The sequence below is a fragment of the Eretmochelys imbricata genome, chromosome 17 (assembly GCF_965152235.1).
Source record: "Eretmochelys imbricata isolate rEreImb1 chromosome 17, rEreImb1.hap1, whole genome shotgun sequence".
Taxonomy (NCBI): domain Eukaryota; kingdom Metazoa; phylum Chordata; order Testudines; family Cheloniidae; genus Eretmochelys; species Eretmochelys imbricata.
Window position 1 is genome coordinate 23,106,971 of NC_135588.1, and position 22,188 is coordinate 23,129,158.

The window sequence follows — 22,188 nt, forward strand, 5'->3', positions numbered from 1 at the left end:
CAGGAGCCCGATGAAAAGGTCCGGAGGGCCTGGGGTGGAGGGTGGGCGGGGCGCGCCCTCTCGTAGGACCCAGTCGAGGTAAACCCGAGCAGCAGGCGGCAAAGCGACCCTCACCTCCGGAAGTACGCGCAGGGGAGTACGAGGTCTGGAGAGCCCCATGCACTGAGCGAGCATCAGGGGATCCAGCCAGTCTCCCTGGTCGTAGTCCAGGAGGTCTCCGACTCTGGTGACTTCTGCCACGACCAACCTCTGGCGCACGGAGGGGGACTCCGCCACCTGTACACGGAGCTGGGGGTTGTGTAGCAGGGGCTCCGCGAGGAGATCTTCCCCCACGGAGGCCGCCACGGACCTGGTTGCTGTGAACAGTTTCCAGGTCCAGAGGAGGTACTGGTAGAAGACCGGCAGCCCGGAGAGGTCTCGCGGAAGACCCCTCGGATGAAGGTAAAGGAGCTGCCGGTCATATCGGAGCCCTCAGAAGCGGCACAGGAAGGCGTGTGCCAGTACGCTCCATGCCAGACTACCTGCACCATAAAGGAGCCTCTGCAGGGCCTGGAGGCGGAAGACATGGACCTGAGTGCGGAGACACTTCAGGCCCTGCCCTCCCTCGTCCAGAGGTTGGACAGGAAATCTGGGGCTGGGACCAGGGTGTTGAGCCGGAACCAGAGCATGGACAGGACTAGTTGATTGAGCACCAGTGCCCGCCCTCAAAAGGACAGACACCGGAGTAGTCCTGTCCATCTCCGGAGCCGCTCTACCATCCTGCCCTCAACCCTGCCAGTTCTCCGGCAGAGATGGATGCATGGCAGAAAGGTGAACGCCAAGATAGAGCAGCGGACCAGCGCTCCACCGGATGGCTTGAAACGCGGGTGGGAGGGAGCTCGCCTGCCGCCAGTCCCCTACCACCAAGGCAGAGCTCTTGACCCAGTTGACCCGGGCGGAGGAGGCTGCCGAGTAGACGCCCTGGCAAGCCTCCACCTGCACCAAGTCGCCCGGGTCCTGGACCACGAGGAGCACATCGTCGGCGTATGCCGACAGGACCAGCCGCAGCTCCGGCTCCCGTAGAGCCAACCCCGTCAACCTCCTGCGGAGGAGATAGAGGAAGGGCTCGATCGCCAGAGCGTATAGCTGGCCCAAGAGGGGGCACCCCTGCCGTTCTCCTCGCCCAAAGCTGACCGCTTCGGTCAGGGTCCAGTTGAGGCTGACCAGACACTCTGCGGAGGCGTACAGCACCTGGAGAAAACCCACAAACTGGGGTCCAAAGCCAAATGCTCACAGAGTGCTCAGGAGATACCCGTGATCCACCCTGTCGAACGCCTTCTCCTGATCCAGGGACAGGAGGGCAAACAACAGACCGTCCCTACACCCGAGTTCCAAGAGGTCCCGGACCAGATATAGGTTGTCGAAGATGGTGCGGCCCGGGATGGTGGATCATGTCCGCCAGCACGGACACTAGCCACAGCGAGATGGCTTTCGCTACGACCTTGTAGTCCGTGCTGAGGAGTGAGACGGGACGCCAATTTCGTAAATCACAGAGGTCCCCCTTCTTTGGCAATAAGGCGAGCATGGCTCACCTGCACGAAAGAGGGAGGACCCCGCTCTGCAAAGACTCGGCCCAGACGGTGACTAGGTGTGGGCCAAGGACGTTCTAGAACACGCGGTAGAACTCCACGGTCAGCCCGTCCATGCCCGGAGATTTATTGGTGGGCATGCGGCGAAGGGCTTCCGAGAACTCGGCCAGAGTGAGAGGCAGCTCTAGCTGGTCTCGGTCGCCCGTGCTGACTGTCGGGAGTTCGTCCCAGAGCACTCTGCAAGCTTTGGCGGCTGGATCCGTATGGATCTCCTGCAGGAAAACCACGGAGTACCCCCCCTCCCGAAGGAAGGAGAGCACCTGGCACCTGCGGAGACCCATCCTACAGCCCCGAGTGTTAACGTTGTGATGGTGAGAGGTGCCATGAGGAGGGCTGGGGGGGGATCCTCGCCGGCAGGGACGCTTGCGGTTCCCAATGGTCTGCGCAATAATCCGTGACCTACCCCGTAGGTAAGTAGGGAGTCACAGAAGAGGTGGACCAGCTGGTAGGCTGCGGCAGCCTGCTTCCTGGTCCTTTTATTCTCCCCCATGAGGGCCCTCACGGCCCGGAGGATTAGATGGAAATCCCCCCATCGCTGCAGGGCGAGCTGCACCTTATTACGGGAGCCCCGGACATCCTCAAGGAACTCCCGCAGCTCCTCTCGCAGCGTATGGGGGGCAGGGGTCACTACTCCTCCAGAGGAACCACTGACAAAGGCCCGTGGCCCACTGAAACGGGCAGGCAAGGGGCAGACCCCTGACATGGCGCCCGATGGGCTGGCGCCACGCTGCCCTCCTCAAACCCTGGCTTGATTTGGGGCGGCGGAGGGAAGGTAGCAGCCCCTAGTGAGTCGGGACTGGGAAATACAGAAGCCGCTCCCTGGGGGCTATCCTCTATGAACGAGGAGATGACGGCCCCAGGGGCGGCAACGATATCACGGGAGACTGAGGGGGCAGGGACGAGGTTGACATCAGGGGCAGGGCAGGGCAGGGATCTAGAGTAGGGGCAAGGTAGGGGTCGGGTGCAGAGTCAGGGAGAGGGGGCAAAAGCAGGATCCTGAGTCCCAGGAGCCAGGCCATTGGGAAATGGCCCCTCTCGATCCAGCTCAGGGAGCTGGGGGCGGGGTAGGGGGCCCTCTATGACGCTGGGCTCCGGCACCATGACCAGCGTAGGAGCCACAGCATCTTCAGTGGGGTCCCAGTCTGGGAAGGAGGTCGGTCGCCCCACGCCCACGAGAGGCAGCCCGCGGGGCTCAGGTCCCAGCCGCACGGCACCAGCGGCTGCCTCGGTGGGCTCAGCAGCCAACAGCAGGGTGCCACCCACAGCCAGGTAGATGGAGGAGCCCAGGGAACCCTCAGAGGCGGGAGCAGAAACAGCGGTTAGGGGAAGGGAGCATGGAGAAGGCGGGGCCGGGGTGAAGTCGCTCAGATCGGGGCCCGCTAGCAAAGGGTCGTCCTCCCCCCTGGGGTGACTGGGGTCAGACCTAGGGCCTCGATCTTCTCATAAATGGAGGGGAGCTCTCCTTCCGCCACCCCGGAGGTCTCCCCGCCAGTGCCCGAAGCGACGCTCGCCCCGGGGCTCACGGGGGTTCTGGATGGTAACGGGGCAGGTGGGGCTCCATCGGGGGCCTTGGAGGGAAGGGACCCCAATGGAGGGACGGTACTGCCCTCCCGTGCTGCCACGTTTTCCCCAGCTGGCACCAGGGGATGGCACGCCCCCACGGGCAAGGCAGAGGGCTCGGCATCGGCGTCCCCCTTTCTGGTCTGCTGGGGGGCTTCTGGGGGGCTTCCGCATCGGTGGAAAGAAGTGGACCACGAGCCCTCCGCTTGCCCCGCTTCCCCTGGACTAGAGCCCAGCCCTCCATGGCATCATCAGGGGGCCGGCTAACAGGGGTCGGGTCGGGGGACAAGGACGATGGCTCAGGGACCGTGGGAGGCAGCAGTGAGGCGGAATGAGAGAGGGAAGATTCCCCCTGGGGTGGGCCCTCTCCCACGCTTGGCGGTATCCCTGCCGCACCTCCTCTAGGGGCCCCGCCGGATTGCAGGCAGCAAAGGCGGGGCTCTCCCGCTCGTCTGGGCATGCTGGGGGGAGCGCCCCTGGGGCCCGAGCGGGAGCAGTGATGGACTGAGTGGGAGGAGGGGCGGCTCCCGGATGCCTCTCCGTGCTGGGCCAAGGGGCAGTCCCCCTGGACGTGCCCCATCGCCCGGCAGAGGTAGCACCAGCCCCCCCCCTCCCCAAGGGGCTGTAGTTGGAGCAGTAGCAACAGCACCCAAGAGTGGGTGGGGGAGTCCAGCAGCTAGCCAGCAACCAGGTAGCGGAGAAGGGGGGTGGGTGGGTGGTGTCCGGCCCAGCCAGGGGAGCAGCTGAAGCAGGGGCAGTGGCAGCAAGGGCCCAAGGCCCAGGAGCAGCAGTCTCCCTCCTCCCTCCAGGCCAGTTGGGTACAGCAGAGGAGCAGAAGGCCGATATGCTGGCCACTGGATTAGCAGTTTTTTATTCCGTGACTGACCAGAGCAGGGGCTGCTCCAGCTTAATGAGAACACCTGACTCCAATTAACCTGCAAAGAGTCAGGTGAGGCCATTAAGCTAATGTGACCACCTGACTCTAATTAAGGCCCCTCTGATACTATAAAAGGGTTCACTCCAGTTTGGCAGAGAGGAATCAGGGGAGAGGAAGTGTGGTTGAAGGGCTTGTTAATGAAGACACTAGTCATTGGTAAGGGAGCCCTAAGGTAAGGGTGAAGAAGGGAGAAGCAGGAGAGCTGTGGGGAAGTGGCCCAGGGAAATGTAGCAACTCTGGCAGTGAAAGGTTGGCTGCCAACAGCTGCTACCATTAGGGTCCCTGGGCCAGAACCCGGAGTAGAGGGCGGGCCCAGGTTCCCCCAAACTCACCACTACAGAAACACCTCCTGGGAGGGGAAAACAGGCCCCTGTCAGGACACGAGACTAAACTGTTTTGGTATTGAGGCCGTAGGAGCAACAGAGACTGTGGGAGTTCTCTCACCAACCTCCTTGCTGGCTTATGATGAAAAGAGCTCAGTAGACTGTATCCCTGGCCCGAGAGAGAGGAGGGCTACATGGAGGGTTGCAGTGAGCCTCTGAAGCTAGCATAAACTGCCTGGAAGCACGGGACCCACAGGGACAAGGTCAGAGCTCTGCCACAATGAATATACAGAGGATATAAATCTGTCTAAAAGACCACTGACAAAGGGCAAATGTAAACACCAACATATTGACATGGAGGGGTCTAGGGGGAGCCACAATCATCAGTGTTAGCATCACTCTTTGGTGTGATTTAGAAGAGGGAGCTCTCAGAACCCTGATGAAAAACACACAAGTAAGGATAAAAAAAACTTTAAAATGGAAATCAATTTTGTTTCAAGTCAACTGAAAATGTTTTGGTCGACTTGAAACTAATCAAAAACATTGAAAAATAATAATTTCTAGTCAACTCAAAACATTTCTGGGATTCAAAACAATTTTTTTGAGTTTTCAATTCAATAAAAACAAAGTTTAAATGTTGTTTTGGTTCAAATCCAACCGGCTTTTTCTGGATGCTTTGATTCAGCCCCTGAACTGTAGTTCTGTAGTACTGAATTAGTAATTGCTCAGCTCAATTCCTGAGTTCGTAGAGAATGCCAAACACCAAGGGCGGTGGGGCTATGTCGTGCAACACCAGAGCTGTAACACGTGTATTGGGAGCCCAGGATAAGTGCAAGGCAATGTCTTAAACCCTTGGCACCAGTGGGTGCATCATGGCATTACCAGCTGTCGACTCTTTGAGAGAAAAGTGTGATGCCTATTGTTAAGGAGTCAGAAAGAGTTCAGGTAAAACACTATGGGTGAAGTCCAGGCTCTAATGAAGCTAATGGCAAAACTCCAACTAACTTCAATGGGGCCAGGATTTCACCCTCGGGTCTTAATTCAACCCTGGCGTAAATAAATGCCTTCCCCATGAAGTCATGAGAGCTGCACTCACTTATGCTGCTGCCCACTTTGACCTTATGATCTTTTGTTTCCTTATAGCTGTAAAAATCATTAAGTGCCTCTCTGTTTTTTCATGATGCCAGTCACATCTCGTTCCATCAAACCCACCTTCAAAGAAGCCATCCTCGTCCATGTCCCCATAGATGTAAATATACTCTCCAGCAGTCAGTGGGAGCTCTGACTCCGGGTTCTCATTAGGACCATCAAAAGGATTATAGCTGAAACACATGCAACAATAAAATGTACTTTGTACAGCAGCTTCCACTGGTCACACTACATCAGCTCACTGGTCAACTGAGGCTGGTATCCTGCCTCTGGGAGTAGCCAGTGCTTCCGAGGAAGGCCAAAGCATAGCTGCTTCCTGGATCCTTGGACCCAAACTTTTTGAGTCCATGGGCTCCCTACTAGCCCAGGGCTCAGATCTCATGGTACACATTGGATCTATTCATGGTGAGCAAGTAATTGTCCCAGGCCATTTGCAGCTAAGAGGATGTTATGTCTTTAAAACTGTAGCTGCATATCCTGAACAGTAAACGGGTACATATGTTTCCCCATAACTACCTTGGGTATCAGAATTAACGTTTCACAATCATTATCAGAGCTGACCAGAAAATGGGGGTTTATTCTGTGGAAAATTTTGGATTTTTGCTGAAAAAAAATTGAAACCGAAACTTCAGCCAAAACCAGAAAGTTTTTGGTCAAAAACTACGTTTTAGTTTTGCAGCTGCAAACTTTTCAGCTTTGATGGTTCTTTGATGAAAATGTGACATTTTCCCCAGAAAGAAGGCACTTTCACAAAAAAATATGCATAACTAAAACCCCAATTTTCATAAACAAAACAGTTGAAAAGGAAAATTTTCAGCCAGCCCTGCTGGTTATACAACTTGTGAGTTTGCTACGTTTTGACATATGCAACTATTATTTTTGTTTGTATAGATCCTTAGCACTATGGGTATTCCCGAACTCTATCGGAGGCATGCACCATCTACTCCAGTATCTCGTCTCCAACAGTGGATAGTGCTAGATGCTCATAAAAAGGAGCAAGAAACCCCAAAGTGGACAATTATGGGATAGCCTGCTCCACAGATCAACCCTGTAGCCAAAAATCCCCTCATTTCTTCCTTCCCTTTACACCAAGGCCCTTGTATGTAGTTCAGTACCTGTAACGAGTTAGGAAGACCTGGAGTTTTGCAGGGCCTTGGTTCTCTGACTCTGGAATCAAAGAGATGCTATCAACATCCAGTTCTTCCATTTCACTTGCAGTGTCCACCTAAGAAACACAAAAATAAGGAGAGAGAGGCTACAGCTCTGACTAAAGGAACAGTGGCAGAAAGATCACAACAGCAGTGAAGCAACAGAAATCTTATTTCTGAGCTGGTGTATACAGTCTGATTACACCAGTAGTATACTGCACAGAGAAGCAGAGAATGGTTAAACTATCTGTAGGAACTGCTCTGAGAAGCTAGAATTGGTAACAGATGCACATTCTTGGCTCCAGGACATAAAAATACATCTAGTAGTCAGAGGACTAAATCTACAGTCCAAGGTCGATATGAAAGAAGTGGTGAGAGGGCACCTCTAGAGAGGTCAAGGCACAAGTCCCTGGTAAGAAGCCTGAAACCTCTGCCATCCCCAGCAACTGGGAAAGTGCCATCCCTGGACCCTGCTCCATCTTTTGTAGCCACCTCTGTATATTAAGGGTGAAATCCTGGCCCTATTTAAGTGTATAGGAGTTTTGCCACGGTCTTCACCTATTGAGCATCTTATGTCTGCCCACATCTAAAGGCCCCTCCCCCCAGCCTAAGGGGAGGAGCTACCAAAACCAGAGCCCAGATGAGTTCAGGGGACAAATAATGAAAAACGGATGGGAGTGAGACCAAATGGTCAAAATCAGGGAGCCAAAGAGGCCCAGACAGCGCCCACTGCTGCTTGAAGGCATCCACGGAGCCCATGGACGCAGCACAGTGGAACTCTGCCCAGATGAGGATTGAAGGGAGAAGCAGAAATAGACCCCACAGTCACAGAGCACCTCCCCATCCAGCGTTCTCCTCCTGGTACGGTGGACAGACACCTTGGCCAGTGCCAGGAGGAGTTTGACGAGGAGGTCTCAAAACTTCGTGGAAACACAGATGGGGTGTGCGTAGATCGGGAGGTGCAAGGAAAAGGGCAGCCAGAACCTGAGGAGAAGGTTCTGGAGGTGCCGGAAAAGGGGCTGCAACCTGGCACACTCGAGGTACATGTATACCAGGGTCTCCCTCATGCCGCAAAAAGGGCAGGTGTCAGCGACGGGGTGAACCGCACTAAGTACATGCCTATGCTCACAGCTCCATGAAGAACCTGTCAACTAATATCCCTGGCCTTGGAACCAAGGTGGAATACAGACTGGCCCACTGTTTTCAATTGAGCCAACATTTCATTCTCAGTCTATTCTACTTGTGTAGCCCCCTGCCTGCTGGAAGGGTGAAGGAGCTTTCTCTTTTCTTCTCTCCTCTTGAGAATCTCCTGGATGTTGCAAGTGGGGCAGGTCCCGCCTGTTCTACCCCCCTGGCCTCCTGGAAGCACGGAGGAGTGGTGGGGAGAAATCTCTAGCACTCTACCCCTCCCCAATCTCCGTTTCTTCTGTCAGTCTGTCTGTACCACACCCATCATCACAGTGTCTAGGTCTTCCTGTGCCTACACCTGGATCTGCTCAGAGATTTCCCAGACAGCAGGAGCATGAAGCTGACATGAATCTTGATAGTTTCATGGCTGCCCAGGGTATTTGAATAGCAGCAGTGAAACTCACCAGCATTGTGTTAATTTCACTCTACAGCTACAGGGCAAATCTGCAAAGGCACTGCAGCTGTCTAACTGCAGACTCAGTAGGATAGCTGTGTAGTGGTTGCATTCACTATATATTTAGAAGTAAAATGAATGTAACCATGTTGCCTAAAATACTTTTACTAAAAGCTTGAATTCTGCAGAAATTGGTGCCATAAGCGGCTGTGCTCTGCAGTGGAAATTCACCACTCACCACCAAGCAGGAGACTTTTCAAGCCCTTTTCAGGTCCTTGCTTACTGCATGATACTCTTGTGTACTGTCGCCACCTCTGAGCCTCACTTTCTCCATATGAGCTCTCTATTCCTAATGTTTTTCTCCCAAATGCTTCATAAATATAGTGCTGAAATAATAGGGCTGAGGGTCTGCACTAAAGTGCTTTAGTAACAACAATATGTAGCAGTTGAGGCCTGTACAAACCTATTTCCAACATGAATGGTTAATATTAAATTTATATCTCAATAAGCAAATTCAATAATTACTTAATGTATACAAAAAGAAAAAGAGTACTTGTGGCACCTTAGAGACTAACCAATTTATTTGAGCATAAGCTTTCGTGAGCTACAGCTCACTTCATCGGATGCATACTGTGGAAAATACAGAAGATGTTTTTATACACACAAACCATGAAAAAATGGGTGTTTATCACTACAAAAGGTTTTCTCTCCCCCCACCTCACTGTTCTGCTGGTAATAGCTTATCTAAAGTGATCACTCTCCTTACAGTGTGTATGATAATCAAGGTGGGCCATTTCCAGCACAAATCCAGGGTTTAACAAGAACGTCTGAGGAACAGTGGGGGGTCAGGGGGAGGAATAAACAAGGGGAAATTGGTTACTTTTTATAATGAAGTTATAATGAAGTTATAAAGTTTATAATGAAGTTACATTATAAAAAGTAACCTATTTCCCCTTGTTTATTTCCCCCCCCCCCCCCCCACTGTTCCTCAGACGTTCTTGTTAAACCCTGGATTTGTGCTGGAAATGGCCCACCTTGATTATCATACACACTGTAAGGAGAGTGATCAATTTAGGTAAGCTATTACCAGCAGGAGAGTGGGGTGGGGGAAGAAAACCTGGATTTGTGCTGGAAATGGCCCACCTTGATTATCATACACATTGTAAGAAGAGTGATCACCTTAGATAAGCTACTACCAACAGGAGAGTGGGTTTGGGGGGAGAGAAAACCTTTTGTAGTGATAAACACCCATTTTTTCATGGTCTGTGTGTATAAAAACATCTTCTGTATTTTCCACAGTACGCATCCGATGAAGTGAGCTGTAGCTCACAAAAGCTTATGCTCAAATAAATTGGTTAGTCTCTAAGGTGCCACAAGTACTCCTTTTCTTTTTGTGAATACAGACTAACACGGCTGTTACTCTGAAACCTGTCATTAATGTATACAACTGCACAATATAGTTTTCCAGATTAGAAGAAACTCTAATTAATACTAATTAAATAACAAATCAATATATTGTTTTAAGTGATTACCACAGTCTCTTAAGTGAACTTTCTGAGGGTTTTTCAATCCTTTCTATGAAGCACTTTGACTCTGTGAGTGACAGAAATGTCCAGCCGTCAGATCTACCGATTCAGGCACCAATCTCTGCAAACACTATGCCCGTGCTGAATTTTACATATAAATCGAAACTCCCTTGAACTCGGGTGTTAGGTGTTTGCAGACTGGTGCCTAAGCTGTGCTTTAAGAAAAAAAGGTAGAATCCTAAAGCCCCTACTACTGGGAGCCTCTTCCACTTTCATTTGAAATCAGCTTCCCTCTCCCCAGAAAACACTTCCTCTACCCCCATTCTCTATTCATATACTCTGAGAATTTCCTACTTGACTCCCTCTGGTCTGTGCGGCTGGTAGCAGATGTCAAATACAAAGAGCAGCGTTTCTTCTTCTCTGCTCCTACAGATTGTAAACAGTAAATCGATCACTGGGAGCAATGATTTATCCCTGTAATAGGGATACACGCCTAACTCCCAGCTGATCAAGCAAAAGTTAACAGCCCACAGATGGGAAGGATGGGCTCTGCTCTGGAGAGTTTGTCTGAGATGCTCACAGTAGAGGGAGAGCCCTGCAGATGGGCTTGCTATGTAGCAGGTATAAAAAGGATAACCTGTGTCCTTTCTCTTATGCCTAGGGTGAGCCACAGTGGTGGGCTAGGTTTAGAGGCCGGGCATTCCTGTGTCTGGCATTGGCTGACGAGAAATCCAGCCTTGTGTTTTTACTCTGAGCCCTGAATGCCCCATACCCCCACCTCCCCACAGGACTTGACATGAGGACAGATATTTGGCATGCCTATGAACTCTTTGGGCTGCAGCTGGAGGAAATCCTGGTGGTGGTGTGAGCCTTAAAGGGGCAGGACATTTTTCTTTGTTCTATTTGCCTACTAGCCTTTATTGCGGATATCCGGCACTTTACCTGGCTCCTGCCTGCTATATGGCCACCTGAGACTTTGATGAGCCCCAGAGAAAAGGTGACAATCTGGCACCTGGCCATGGTCCCACTACCTCTGCTTTCAGAAGGCTTTGAGAATCACCTGAGCAAAGGAGAAATCTCTAAAAGTTTAAGTAAAAACAGTTCAGCTCTTCTCAAATACAAGGAAAACAAAACATGTGAACACAAGTGAAAAGGCTGCACTGCTCCCATTACAAATTATTGCAGACTGGCGTTGAACAGCCAAAGCTTGAAAGTTGCAAGCAGGCAGGGAAACAGCCTTCACTAAGGAGCAATGCACAGTCTACCATGAACTGCGATCTCTGTCAATCTGGGATTTCTTGTAAGCCAGAAGAGCTTTGAAGCCCTGCAGACTGAAGGTCCTTCTCATCTTTCTTTTGAAAGCCAGCTTTCTGAGATTACACAGTCACTATTTTTCAGATAACACATGTTGTGAAACTCTTTTCTACAGCCTCAGGTACACATGTGCGTATGTCAGACAGAATGCACCCAAACCACTTGGAGTGCTGCCAGCTCTTGCAATTTTATCACAAGTCTCGCAATATTTCATGTTTTTCTTGAAGCTTCAGCTCCTGGAGTCAGGTGATTTAATGAGAATCTCAGCTTTCACTGAAAAAAGTAAGATCCTAGCCCTTGTGATTTCAGAGAAGATCTTGAAAATGTGAAATGAGTGCAGCCTAAAGGCTAAAAATACTGGAGACAAAAAAAAACAAAATTCTCATGATTTTTACGCCAATCTCATGTTTTTTAAGGCTTAATTCATTATTTTTCAATGCTTGGGGTTGGCTACATTTCCTTTGCATGAAAAATACACAGACAAAATTTCCTTCAGTGACATATTCAAGATTCATAGCTTATAACACCAGAAAGGACCACTATGATCATCTAAACTGACCTCCAGTATAGCTCACCATAGAACTGCCCCAAAGGAATTTCTAGAGCAGATCTCTGAGAAAAACATCCCATCTTGATTTAAAAGGTATCAGTGATGGAGAATCCACCCTGAGCCTTGGTAAATTGTTCCAGTGGTTAATTACTCACAGGTAAAAATTTACACCTTATTAATACTAATCAACATGGGCTTATGGAAAACAGATTCTGTCAAACTAACTTGGTATCTTTTTTTGATGAGATTACAAGTTTGCTGATAGACTTAGACTTCTGTAAGGCATTTGACTTGGCACCAGATGACATTCTGCTTAAAAATCTAGAAAGATATAAAATTATATGCAGTGCAGTTCTAGGTGTTCCGGTCCCAGGAGTTGGTCCAATAAAAGATATAACCTCACCCACCTTCTCTCAGTAATAAAATTAACATGGCACACATAAAATGAATTAAAAGTTGGCTAACTGGTAGGCCTTAAAATGTAACTGTATATAGGAAATCATGTTCAACTGGTATGTTTCCAGTGGGGTTCAGCAGGGATGGGAACTTGGTCTTATGCTTTTTGACATTTTTATTAATGACCTAAAAGAAAACATAAAATCACTGATAAAGTTTGCAGATGAACAAAACTTGGGGGAGTGATAAATAATGAAGAGGACAGGTCACAGATACAGAATAATCTGGATTGCTTGGTAAAATGGATTCAAGCAAACAATATGAGTTTTAATATGTTTAGAAATCATGCCTCATAGTGATAGACTCAAGGAGCTCAATCAACTTAGCTTGACAAAGAGAAGTTAAGGAGTGACTTGATCACAGTCTATAAATACCTACACATGGGGAACAAATATTTAACAATGGGCTCTTCAATCTAGCAGAGAAAGGGATAACAAGATCCAAAGGCTGGAAGCTGAAGTTCAGAGTGGAAATAAGGTGCAAATGTTTAACAGTGAGAGTAATTAACCATTGGAACAACTTACCAAGAGTCACAGTGAATTTTCCATCACTGGACATTTTTTAATCAAGATGGGATGTTTTTCTAAAAGATCTGCTCTAGTTCAACCAGAAATTCAGAGATTCATAGGGTATGTCTACACTATGAAATTAGGTCGAATTTATAGAAGTCGGTTTTTTAGAAATCAGTTTTATATATTGGAGTGTGTGTGTCCCCACAGAAAATGCTCTAAGTGCATTAAGTGCATTAACTCGGCGGAGTGCTTCCACAATAACGAGGCAAGCGTCGACTTCCGGAGTGTTGCACTGTGGGTAGCTATTCCACAGTTCTCGCAGTCTCCGGAATGAGATTCAAAAGTTCACGGTTCTTTTCCTGTCTACCTGGCCAGTGCATCTGAGTTGAGAGTGCTGTCCAGAGCGGTCACAATAGAGCACTCTGGGATAGCTCCCGGAGGCCAATACCGTCGAATTGTGTCCATAGTACCCCAAATTCGACGCGGTAAGGCCGATTTAAGCGCTAATCCACTTGTCAGGGGTGGAGTAAGGAAATCAATTTTAAGAGCCCTTTAAGTCGAAAAAAAGGGCTTCATCGTGTGGACGGGTGCAGGTTTACATCGATTTAACGCTGCTAAATCGACCTAAAGTCCTAGTGTAGACCAGGGCATAGATTCCAAGGCCAGAAGGGACCTTTGTGATCAACTAGTCTGACCTCCTGTACAACACAGGACAGAGACCTGCAGATCTGCTACAAAAACACCTATTCTTAATTTAAACATTGTCAGTGATTGTTTCCCATGTAGGTACTTTTTAGACTGTGATCAAGTCACCCCTTAACCTTCTCTTCGTTGAGTTAGATCAACTGAGCTCCTGCAATCTATCACTTTATAAGGCAGGTTTTCCAATCCTTTAACCAGTCTCGTTTCTCTTCTCTGAACCCTCTCCAATTTATCAACACTCTTATTGAAATGTGGGCTCCAGAATTAACACAGGATTCCAGAATTGATTGCACCAGTGCCAGATACAGAGGTAAAATAATCTCTTGACTCCTACTCGAGAATCCCATGTTTATGTATCTAAGGATGGTATTAGCCTTATTGGCCAAAGTGTCACACTCGGAGCTCATGTTCAGTTCGTTATCCACCATGACCCCTAAACCTTTTTCAGAGTCACTGCTTCCCAGGATCATAGAATCATAGAATATCAGGGTTGGAAGGGACCCCTGAAGGTCATCTAGTCCAACCCCCTCCTCAAAGCAGGACCAATTCCCAGTTAAATCATCCCAGCCAGGGCTTTGTCAAGCCTGACCTTAAAAACTTCTAAGGAAGGAGATTCTACCACCTCCCTAGGTAACGCATTCCAGTGTTTCACCACCCTCTTAGTGAAAAAGTTTTTCCTAATATCCAATCTAAACCTCCCCCACTGCAACTTGAGACCATTACTCCTCGTTCTGTCATCTGCTACCATTGAGAACAGTCTAGAGCCATCCTCTTTGGAACCCCCTTTCAGGTAGTTGAAAGCAGCTATCAAATCCCCCCTCATTCTTCTCTTCTGCAGACTAAACAATCCCAGCTCCCTCAGCCTCTCCTCATAAGTCATGTGTTCCAGACCCCTAATCATTTTTGTTGCCCTTCGCTGGACTCTCTCCAATTTATCCACATCCTTCTTGTAGTGTGGGGCCCAAAACTGGATACAGTACTCCAGATGAGGCCTCACCAATGTCGAATAGAGCAGAACGATCACGTCCCTCGATCTGCTCGCTATGCCCCTACTTATACATCCCAAAATGCCATTGGCCTTCTTGGCAACAAGGGCACACTGCTGACTCATATCCAGCTTCTCCTCCACTGTCACCCCTAGGTCCTTTTCCGCAGAACTGCTGCCTAGCCATTCGGCCCCTAGTCTGTAGCTGTGCATTGGGTTCTTCCGTCCTAAGTGCAGGACCCTGCACTTATCCTTATTGAACCTCATCAGATTTCTTTTGGCCCAATCCTCCAATTTGTCTAGGTCCCTCTGTATCCTATCCCTCCCCTCCAGCGTATCTACCAGGATAGAGTACCTGAGTTCCAGTGCCAGATTCCCACTGGACCAGATCAAGGATGACTATGCCAGACTGAGGAAGATGCTCAAAGTGGAGGCTTAGGTGATCTTCAGTGGAATTGTTCTGCTCCCTAGAAGGATTGGTCAGCAAAGAAAGCTACATCTTGAAAGTCAAAAAGTGTAGGGATAAACTAAGAATTCCCAAAAGTCAAAATGAGTTTGACCTTGCAAAAGAAATAAAAACTAACAGTTAAAGGGTCTTTGCACATATAAATAAAAAAAGAACAAGGGGTCCACTATGCAGCAAGGGTGGGGTACAGATTAAGGACTATCTAGGTATGACCAAAACTAACTGAATACTTTGCCTCAGTCTTCAATAAGGATGATTTTATAGAACATGGGGGCAAAGGCAGGATGGCTAACGGGAATGAGTGTACAGAGTGATCTGGCTCACTTGGTAAACTGGGCACAAGCAAACAATATGTATTTCTATACAGCCAAATGCAAAGTCATACATCTGGGAACAAAGAATGAAAGCTATATCTACAGACTGGGAACTCTATCCTGGGAAGCAGTGACTCTGATAATGATTTAGGGATCGTGGTGGAAGTTGAACAGTTGAACAGGAGCTCTCAGTGCGATGCTGCAATGCTGTAAAAGTTGGGCCTAAAAATTCCCCCTGTGAGCTAAACTGTAAAAAGTGAGTGAAAGTTCGTAAGATATCACAACAACCTTTAACAATAAATGTTGATGGGAAAAGGTGCAGAAGCGAGACAGATAGACTGAATTATTCCGAACAAGAAGGCCTCCTGATACTGATAAGGACTGTGTTACGATCATAAACAACATGAGACCAAAAATGAAAGAACTAAAACTGATGGATCAGAAACTAAGTCTAATTGGTGGACAAAATAATGAGGGGATGGGCTATCCTGCCAAACACTCCCTTTTTGGGTCCTTAAAGAAAAACTTTGGGGAAAGAAATTGGCTATTGGAGCAAGCTTCACCACAATGACTGCCACCCTCAGCATCTCCTGGGATACCAGACCTTCTTCATCCTAATCCTGAGAGATGTCCTGACCAAACCGGGCAGGTGAGGGACCCAGATGACATCACCACCTCAACCAGAATCCCGAACACTGCCTTCGGTGTGAGACTTTGGGTACATCTACATGGGGATAAAAGCCCCCGGCACAGTCACAGCTGCCCCGGGTCAGATGACTGGGCTTGGGCTGCAGGGCAAAAAATTGCTGTGTAGATGTTCAAGCTCGTGAGTCCCAGAGCTTGGGATCGAGCCCGAACCCAAACGACTACACAGTGATTTTGCAGTCCTGGAGACCAAACCCCACGAGCCAAAGTCAGCTGACCTGGGCCAGCTGCAGGCTTTTACTCCTGAGGGAATTCTGCACCAAAAAATTAAAATTCTGTGTGCAATATTTTAAAATCCTGCAAAATTCTGTATATTTTGTTTATAAATGTAGAGGCTCTAGCATGGCAGTGGGGAGCACAAGCCACTGGCTGCACAGAGGTGGGAGATCTCTTCAGGAGGGCCAAGGTGAAAGTGGTTGTGGCTCAGCGGGGGGGGGGAGGAGGTCTGGATGTGGGGAGAAGGGGCTCAGCAGGGGAAATCTGGGTGTGGGGGGTTCAGCAAGGGGGTCTGGGTGCTGGGGAGAAGGGCTTGGTGGGGTAGAGGTCTGGGTGCAGCTGGTTGGGGCTCAATCAGGTGGGGGGTCCAGATGCAGGGGGGAGGGGCTCAGTGGGGGTCTGGATGCAGGGGGGTGGGACTCGACAGGGGGGTGGAACTCAATGGGGGGCTGGGTGCAGGGGGGGCTCCAGATGCAGAGGGTGAGGCTCGGTGGAGTGGCAACTTGGGGGGGTTGCTGGGGGGGTTCTGGGTGCAGGGGAGTGAGGCTTGGCAGGTATGGGTATGGGGGGGCCAGATGGACAGGAGTTGGGTAGATGGGGGAGCAGCTCCTTGTACAGTGACCTCTCCCCCTGCAGCTGAGGAGTGATGGGGGCAGGGTGTGAGACGGAAAGGAAAGCAGAGCTTCCTGCAGCCAGGGAGGTTTCCAGGGGTGGGTCTGACCTGCCCACTCCTTGCAGGGGAAGAGCAAATCCCATCACACTCCCCCATCCCCACAGCCAGGCTGGGACTAGCAGCTGAGTCTAGCACATGATAGGAGCTACCTGACGGGGCATCCTCAGCCCCCCGCCCACAATGATTTCCTCTCTGCCTCCAGGTGCCTGAAATAACGTGCCCCGCACTGCTGGGGAGGGGTACATGACCATTCTTGTGGCTTCCCTTTGCTTCCCCATCATTTTCTGGGGGGAAGCAAAGAAATCTACAGGGGACATGAATTCTGCGTGCACACATTGGTGCAGAATTGCCCCGGGAATAAGGTTTTTTATCCCACTGTACACCTAACCTCTGTCACACACCTTTCCCTACTTGTGTATCCTTTTCCTTCCCTACCTTATTTCTTCTCTTACTTAGCCTCATACAAGAAGATTTGGACAACTTTGTAAAGTGGAGTAATAGAAATGGGACAAAATTTAATAGTGCAAAGTCCTGCATTTAGGGATTAATAACAAGAATTTTTGCTATAATCTGGGGATATATCAGGTGGAAGTGACAAAGGTGGAGAAAAACCTGAGTGTATTGGTTGATCACAGGATGACTAAGCCGCCAGTGTGATCTGGCAGTACCATTATACACAGCACTGCTGAGACCACACCTGGAATACTGTGTGCAGTGTGACAGGGTTGGGCCAGATGACTATAGGAGAGTAATTTTTTTTTATAGTAGAGTGATTTTATTTGTGTAACACTTACAAAGAATCACCAAAAAGGATAAAGCAAAACTATGCAACAAAACAAAAGCAAACACAAGGTATAACACAGCAGCCTTCAGGAGGGAGAAGTGTTCAGGCTAGCCTGGGCTCAGAGCGGGGGGGCTTCCTCGACACTCGTGGTCTTCCACCCCCTCGAGTTACCTAGTGCCACGCCCAGTGTCACCGATTATCCCTCTCCTGAGAGTGCCCGAAAAGATGGGCACAGCTGCGGGGTGACGGTTTAGGAGTGGGGGGGACGTACACCCACGTGTGATAGGACCCCTCCTAGGTGACAGTGATGATGGTATCCACAGTGGCAACGGCTGGGGCTGGGGTCTCTCGCTCTTCCCCTCAATCAAAGGGTCAGACGGAGGGAACTGGATGGGGTCACCGAGCAGAGAACCTCGGACAGCGCCCACCTTTCCTCGAAGGCGTCAAGGGAGTCGGTGGACGCCGCCCAGAGGAACTCCACCCAGGTACGTGAATGTACTGAGGATCGGAAAACGGCCCTACAATCGCAGCACGCTTCATTAGCCAATCTCCCCTCTCTGGTTTTATAAATGGCTATTTTAGTTAGGGCTAGGAGGAGGTTAACCAGGAGATCTCGCGATTTTGTGGGGCCATGGATGGGGAGTGTGTAGATAAAAAGGTGAGGGGAAAAGTGTAGTCAAAAGTGTAATAAAATATTCATGAGGAGCCGGAAAAAAGGCTGCAGCCTGGCATACTCTAAATATACGTGTGCCAGGGTTTCCCTCACGTTGCAAAAAGGGCAAGCATCCGGGTTGCGGGTGAACCGCGTCAAAAACATGCCCGTGCTCACAGCTCCGTGAAGGAGCCGCCAACTAATGTCCCCGACGGGCCTCGGGACCCAGGTGGAATACAGGCTAGCCCACCGGGGTTGCTCACCCTTCAAAGGTGGCAGGAGGTCCTGCCACTTTGTATCGGGGCGGGACACCAGGGTGTGGGTGTGAAGGGTGTGAAGCATGAGTGTGTATAGATATTTCCGTGGTGCGATTTGGAAGCTGACCGGCTGCAGTTCATGCAGCCAGCTTGCAGTGAAAGGGTGAGGGGTTTGTTGGGATCTACGGGGTAGGGGCCCGATGGAAAGGTCCGGCGGGCCTGTGGTAGAGCGTGGGCGGGGCGCGCCCTCGCGCAGGGCTCGGTTGAGATAAGCCTGATCAGCGGGCGTCAAGGCGGCCTTCACCTCCTGAAGTACGCGCCGGGGGGTACGAGCTCTGGAGAGCCCCATGCACTGAGCGAGCGTCAGGGGATCCAGCCAGTCTCCCCGGTCGTAGTCCAGGAGGTCTCCAACTCTCGTGACTTCTGCCAGGACCAACCTCTGGCGCACCGAGCGGGACTCCGCCACCTGCACACAGAGCTGGGGGTTGTGTAGCAGGGGCTCCGCGAGGAGATCTGCTCCCACAGTGACCGCCACGGACCTGGTCGTTGAAAACAGTTTCCAGGTCCGGAGGAGGTCCTGGTAGAAGACTGGCAGCCTGGAGAGGTCTCGCAGAAAACCTCTCAGACAAAGATAAAAGAGCTGCCAGTCATATCGAAGCCCTTGGAAACGGCGCAGGAAGGCGTGCGTCAGTATGCTCCACGTCGAACTACCTGCACCATAGAGGAGCCTCTGCAGGGCCTGGAGGCGGAAAACGTGGACCTGAGTGTACAGACACTTCAGGCCCTGCCCTCCTTCCTTCAGGGGGAGATGAAGAACCCCAACACGGGCCCAGTGCATTCCTGACCAAAAGAACCCCAGAATCGATGTCCGGAGGTTGGTCAGGAAACCTGGGGCCAGGACCAGGGTGTTGAGCCGGTACCAGAGCGTGGACAGGACTAGTTGGTTAAGCACCAGTGCTCTCCCTCGGAGGGAGAGACATCGGAATAGCCTCGTCCATTTCCGGAGCCGCTCTATCACCCCGCCTTCTAAATATTGCCAGTTCTCCGGCGGGGAAGGGTCCGTGGCGGAAAGGTAAACGCCGAGGTAGAGCAGTGGACCCGCGCTCCACCGGATGGCCTGAAGCGCGGGTGGGAGGGAGCTCAGCTGCCGCCAGTCCCCCACCACCAAGGCAGAGTTCTTGACCCAGTTGACTCGGGCGGAGGAGGCTGCCGAATAGATGGCCTGGCAAGCCTCCATCCGCGCCAAGTCGCCCGGGTCCTGGACCACGAGGAGTACGTCATCGGCGTACGCCGACAGGACCAGCCGCAGCTCCAGCTCCCGCAGCACCAACCCTGTCATCCTCCTGTGGAGGAGGCAGTGGAAGGACTTGATTGCCAGAGCGTACAGCTGGCCCGAGAGGGGGCACCCCTGCCGCACTCCTCGCCCGAAGCCGACTGGTTCGGTCCGGGTCCAGTTAAGCCTAACCAGACACTCCGCGGAGGCGTACAGCACCCGGAGAAAACTCACAAACTGAGCTCCGAATCCAAACGCCTGCAGAGTGCCCAGGAGGTACCCAGGGTCCACTCTATCGAACGCCTTCTCCTGATCAAGAGACAGGAGGGCGAACGACAGATCGTCTCTACGCCCGAGTTCCAAAAGGTTTCGGACTAGAAATAGGTTGTCAAAAATGCTGCGGCCTGGGACAGTGTAGGTCTGGTCGGGGTGGATCACGTCCGCCATCACGGACCCTAGCCACAGCGAGATTGCTTTCGCTACGATTTTGTAGTCCGTGCTAAGGAGCGAGACAGGACGCCAGTTTCGTAAATCACGGAGGTCCCCCCTTCTTCGGCAATAAGGCGAGCACCGCTCGCCTGCACGAAAGAGGGAGGACCCCGCCCTGCAAAGACTCAGCCCAGAGAGTGGCTAGGTCTGGGCCAAGGATGTCCCAGAATGCGCAGTAGAACTCCACAGTCAGCCCGTCCATGCCCGGAGATTTATTGGTGGGCATGCGAAGGAGGGTTTCCAAGAACTCGGCCAGGGTGAGAGGCAGCTCTAGTCGCTCTTGGTCGCCCACGCTGACCGTGGGGAGTTCCTCCCAGAGCACCCTGCAAGCGCCAGGATCAGTCAGATCCGGGGAGAAAAGGCAAGTGTAGAAGTCACGGGCCCTCCTACACATCTCCACCGGATCCGTGAGGGGGGTGCCATCTTCTGCTAGAAGGCAGGTGACGTGTTTCTTGGCCCCCCTCGTTTTCTCCAGGGCGTAGAAGAAACGAGAGCCACGATCCATCTCCTGAAGGAGGCGGATGCGGGATCGAACAAAGGCACCTCGGGCCCGATGGTCCTCGAGGGCCCGGAGCTCCTCCCGCTTCTCCCGGCACGCTCCGCAGAGGAACGGGTCCTCGGGGCTGGCGGCCAGACGCCTCTCCATCTCTAAGACCTCCCGTTCCAACTGCTCTATCGCTGCATTTCTCCGTCGGCTGGTGCCCCGAGTGTAGTCACGGCAGAAGAGCTTGGCGTGCAACGTCCCTAGATCCCACCATCGCCGCACCAAGGGAAAGGCACGCCGCTGCTCTCGCCAGGCCAGCCAAAACTCCCGGAAGGACGTCACAAAGCCCTCATCCTCCAACAGGCTGTTGTTAAAATGCCAATAGGCCAACCCCGGCCTCTCTGCACGGAGGGAGGCTGTTATGGTGGCTAGATGATGGTCGGAAAATGAGGCCGGCCGAATGTTGGAGGAGTGGGCTTGTGAAAGATGGAAATGGGATAAATAAATACGGTCCAACCAAGAGTGGTGTGACCGATGGGCCTCCACCCAGACAAAGGTGAACGTGGAAGTGTCATCTGGGTGGTAGTCACGCCAGACGTCCACTAGGGAGTGATGTTCGACTATTCCTCGGAGAATGTTCCCGGCGGCCGGGCTCAGCTTGGCCCCTGAGCGGTCCTGTTCCTCGAGGGTGGTGTTAAAGTCCCCTCCCAGGACTAGGCACTCATGAGAATCTAGGGTGCCGAGGAAGTCGGACACCCGCTGATAGAATTGCGGCCGCTTTGGGCTCATTGTCGGGGCATAGATGTTAACGAGGTTGACCACGAGCCCCTCCATACGGACTCGGAGATGCAGCAGGTGGCCTGGCACGGCCTCAGTGACCCCTAGCACCTCAGGCCGTAGGTTGGGGGAAAACAGGGTCACCACTCCAGCTTGTCGAATCGTGAAGTGGCTAAAGTAGACCCCGTCCCCCCACTCCAGCTGCCAGCTGTCCTCGGCGGTCGGATCCGTATGGGTCTCCTGAAGGAAAAAAACACAGAGTACCCCCCTTCCCGAAGGTAAGAGAGCACCTGGGACCTGCAGAGAGCCATCCTACAGCCCCTGGTGTTCAAAGTTGCGATAATGAGAGGCGTCATGCGGAGGGCTGGGGGTTCCTTGTTGGCGGGGGTGTTCGCAGCCCCTGGCGGGTCGCACAGCAATCCGTGACCCATCCCATAAGTGAGTAAATCATCACGGAAGCTCCAGGCCCCCTGCCTTCCTTTCCCTCTACCCTCCTTTATAAGGGCCCTTGTGGCCTGGAGGAGTTGATCAAAATCCCCCCATTACTGGAGAGCCAGCTGTACCCTGTTGTGGGAGCCACAGATGTCTTCTAAAAACTCCCGCAACGCTTTTTGCAGCTCATGGAGGGGTGGGGTTGCGATTTCCCAGTTATTCCCTGGTGGGGCTCTTGGTGCAGCCTCGTGGTCTGCTGAGGTGGGCAGGCAGGGTGCAGACCACCGATGGGGC

General features: G+C 51.5%; 1 protein-coding gene across 1 annotated transcript in view; it reads right to left on the bottom strand.

Annotated features, from left to right (window-relative positions):
- Window positions 1-22,188, bottom strand: part of TSPOAP1 (TSPO associated protein 1) — a 231,866-nt gene that overhangs the window by 84,105 nt on the left and 125,573 nt on the right. Inside the window, exons 15-16 of the mRNA XM_077836656.1 lie at window positions 6,713-6,822; window positions 5,661-5,770 (exon numbers count right to left, since the gene is read on the bottom strand). Coding sequence (XP_077692782.1) covers window positions 5,661-5,770; window positions 6,713-6,822 — 220 coding nt within the window. The remainder of the gene's footprint in view (window positions 1-5,660; window positions 5,771-6,712; window positions 6,823-22,188) is intronic.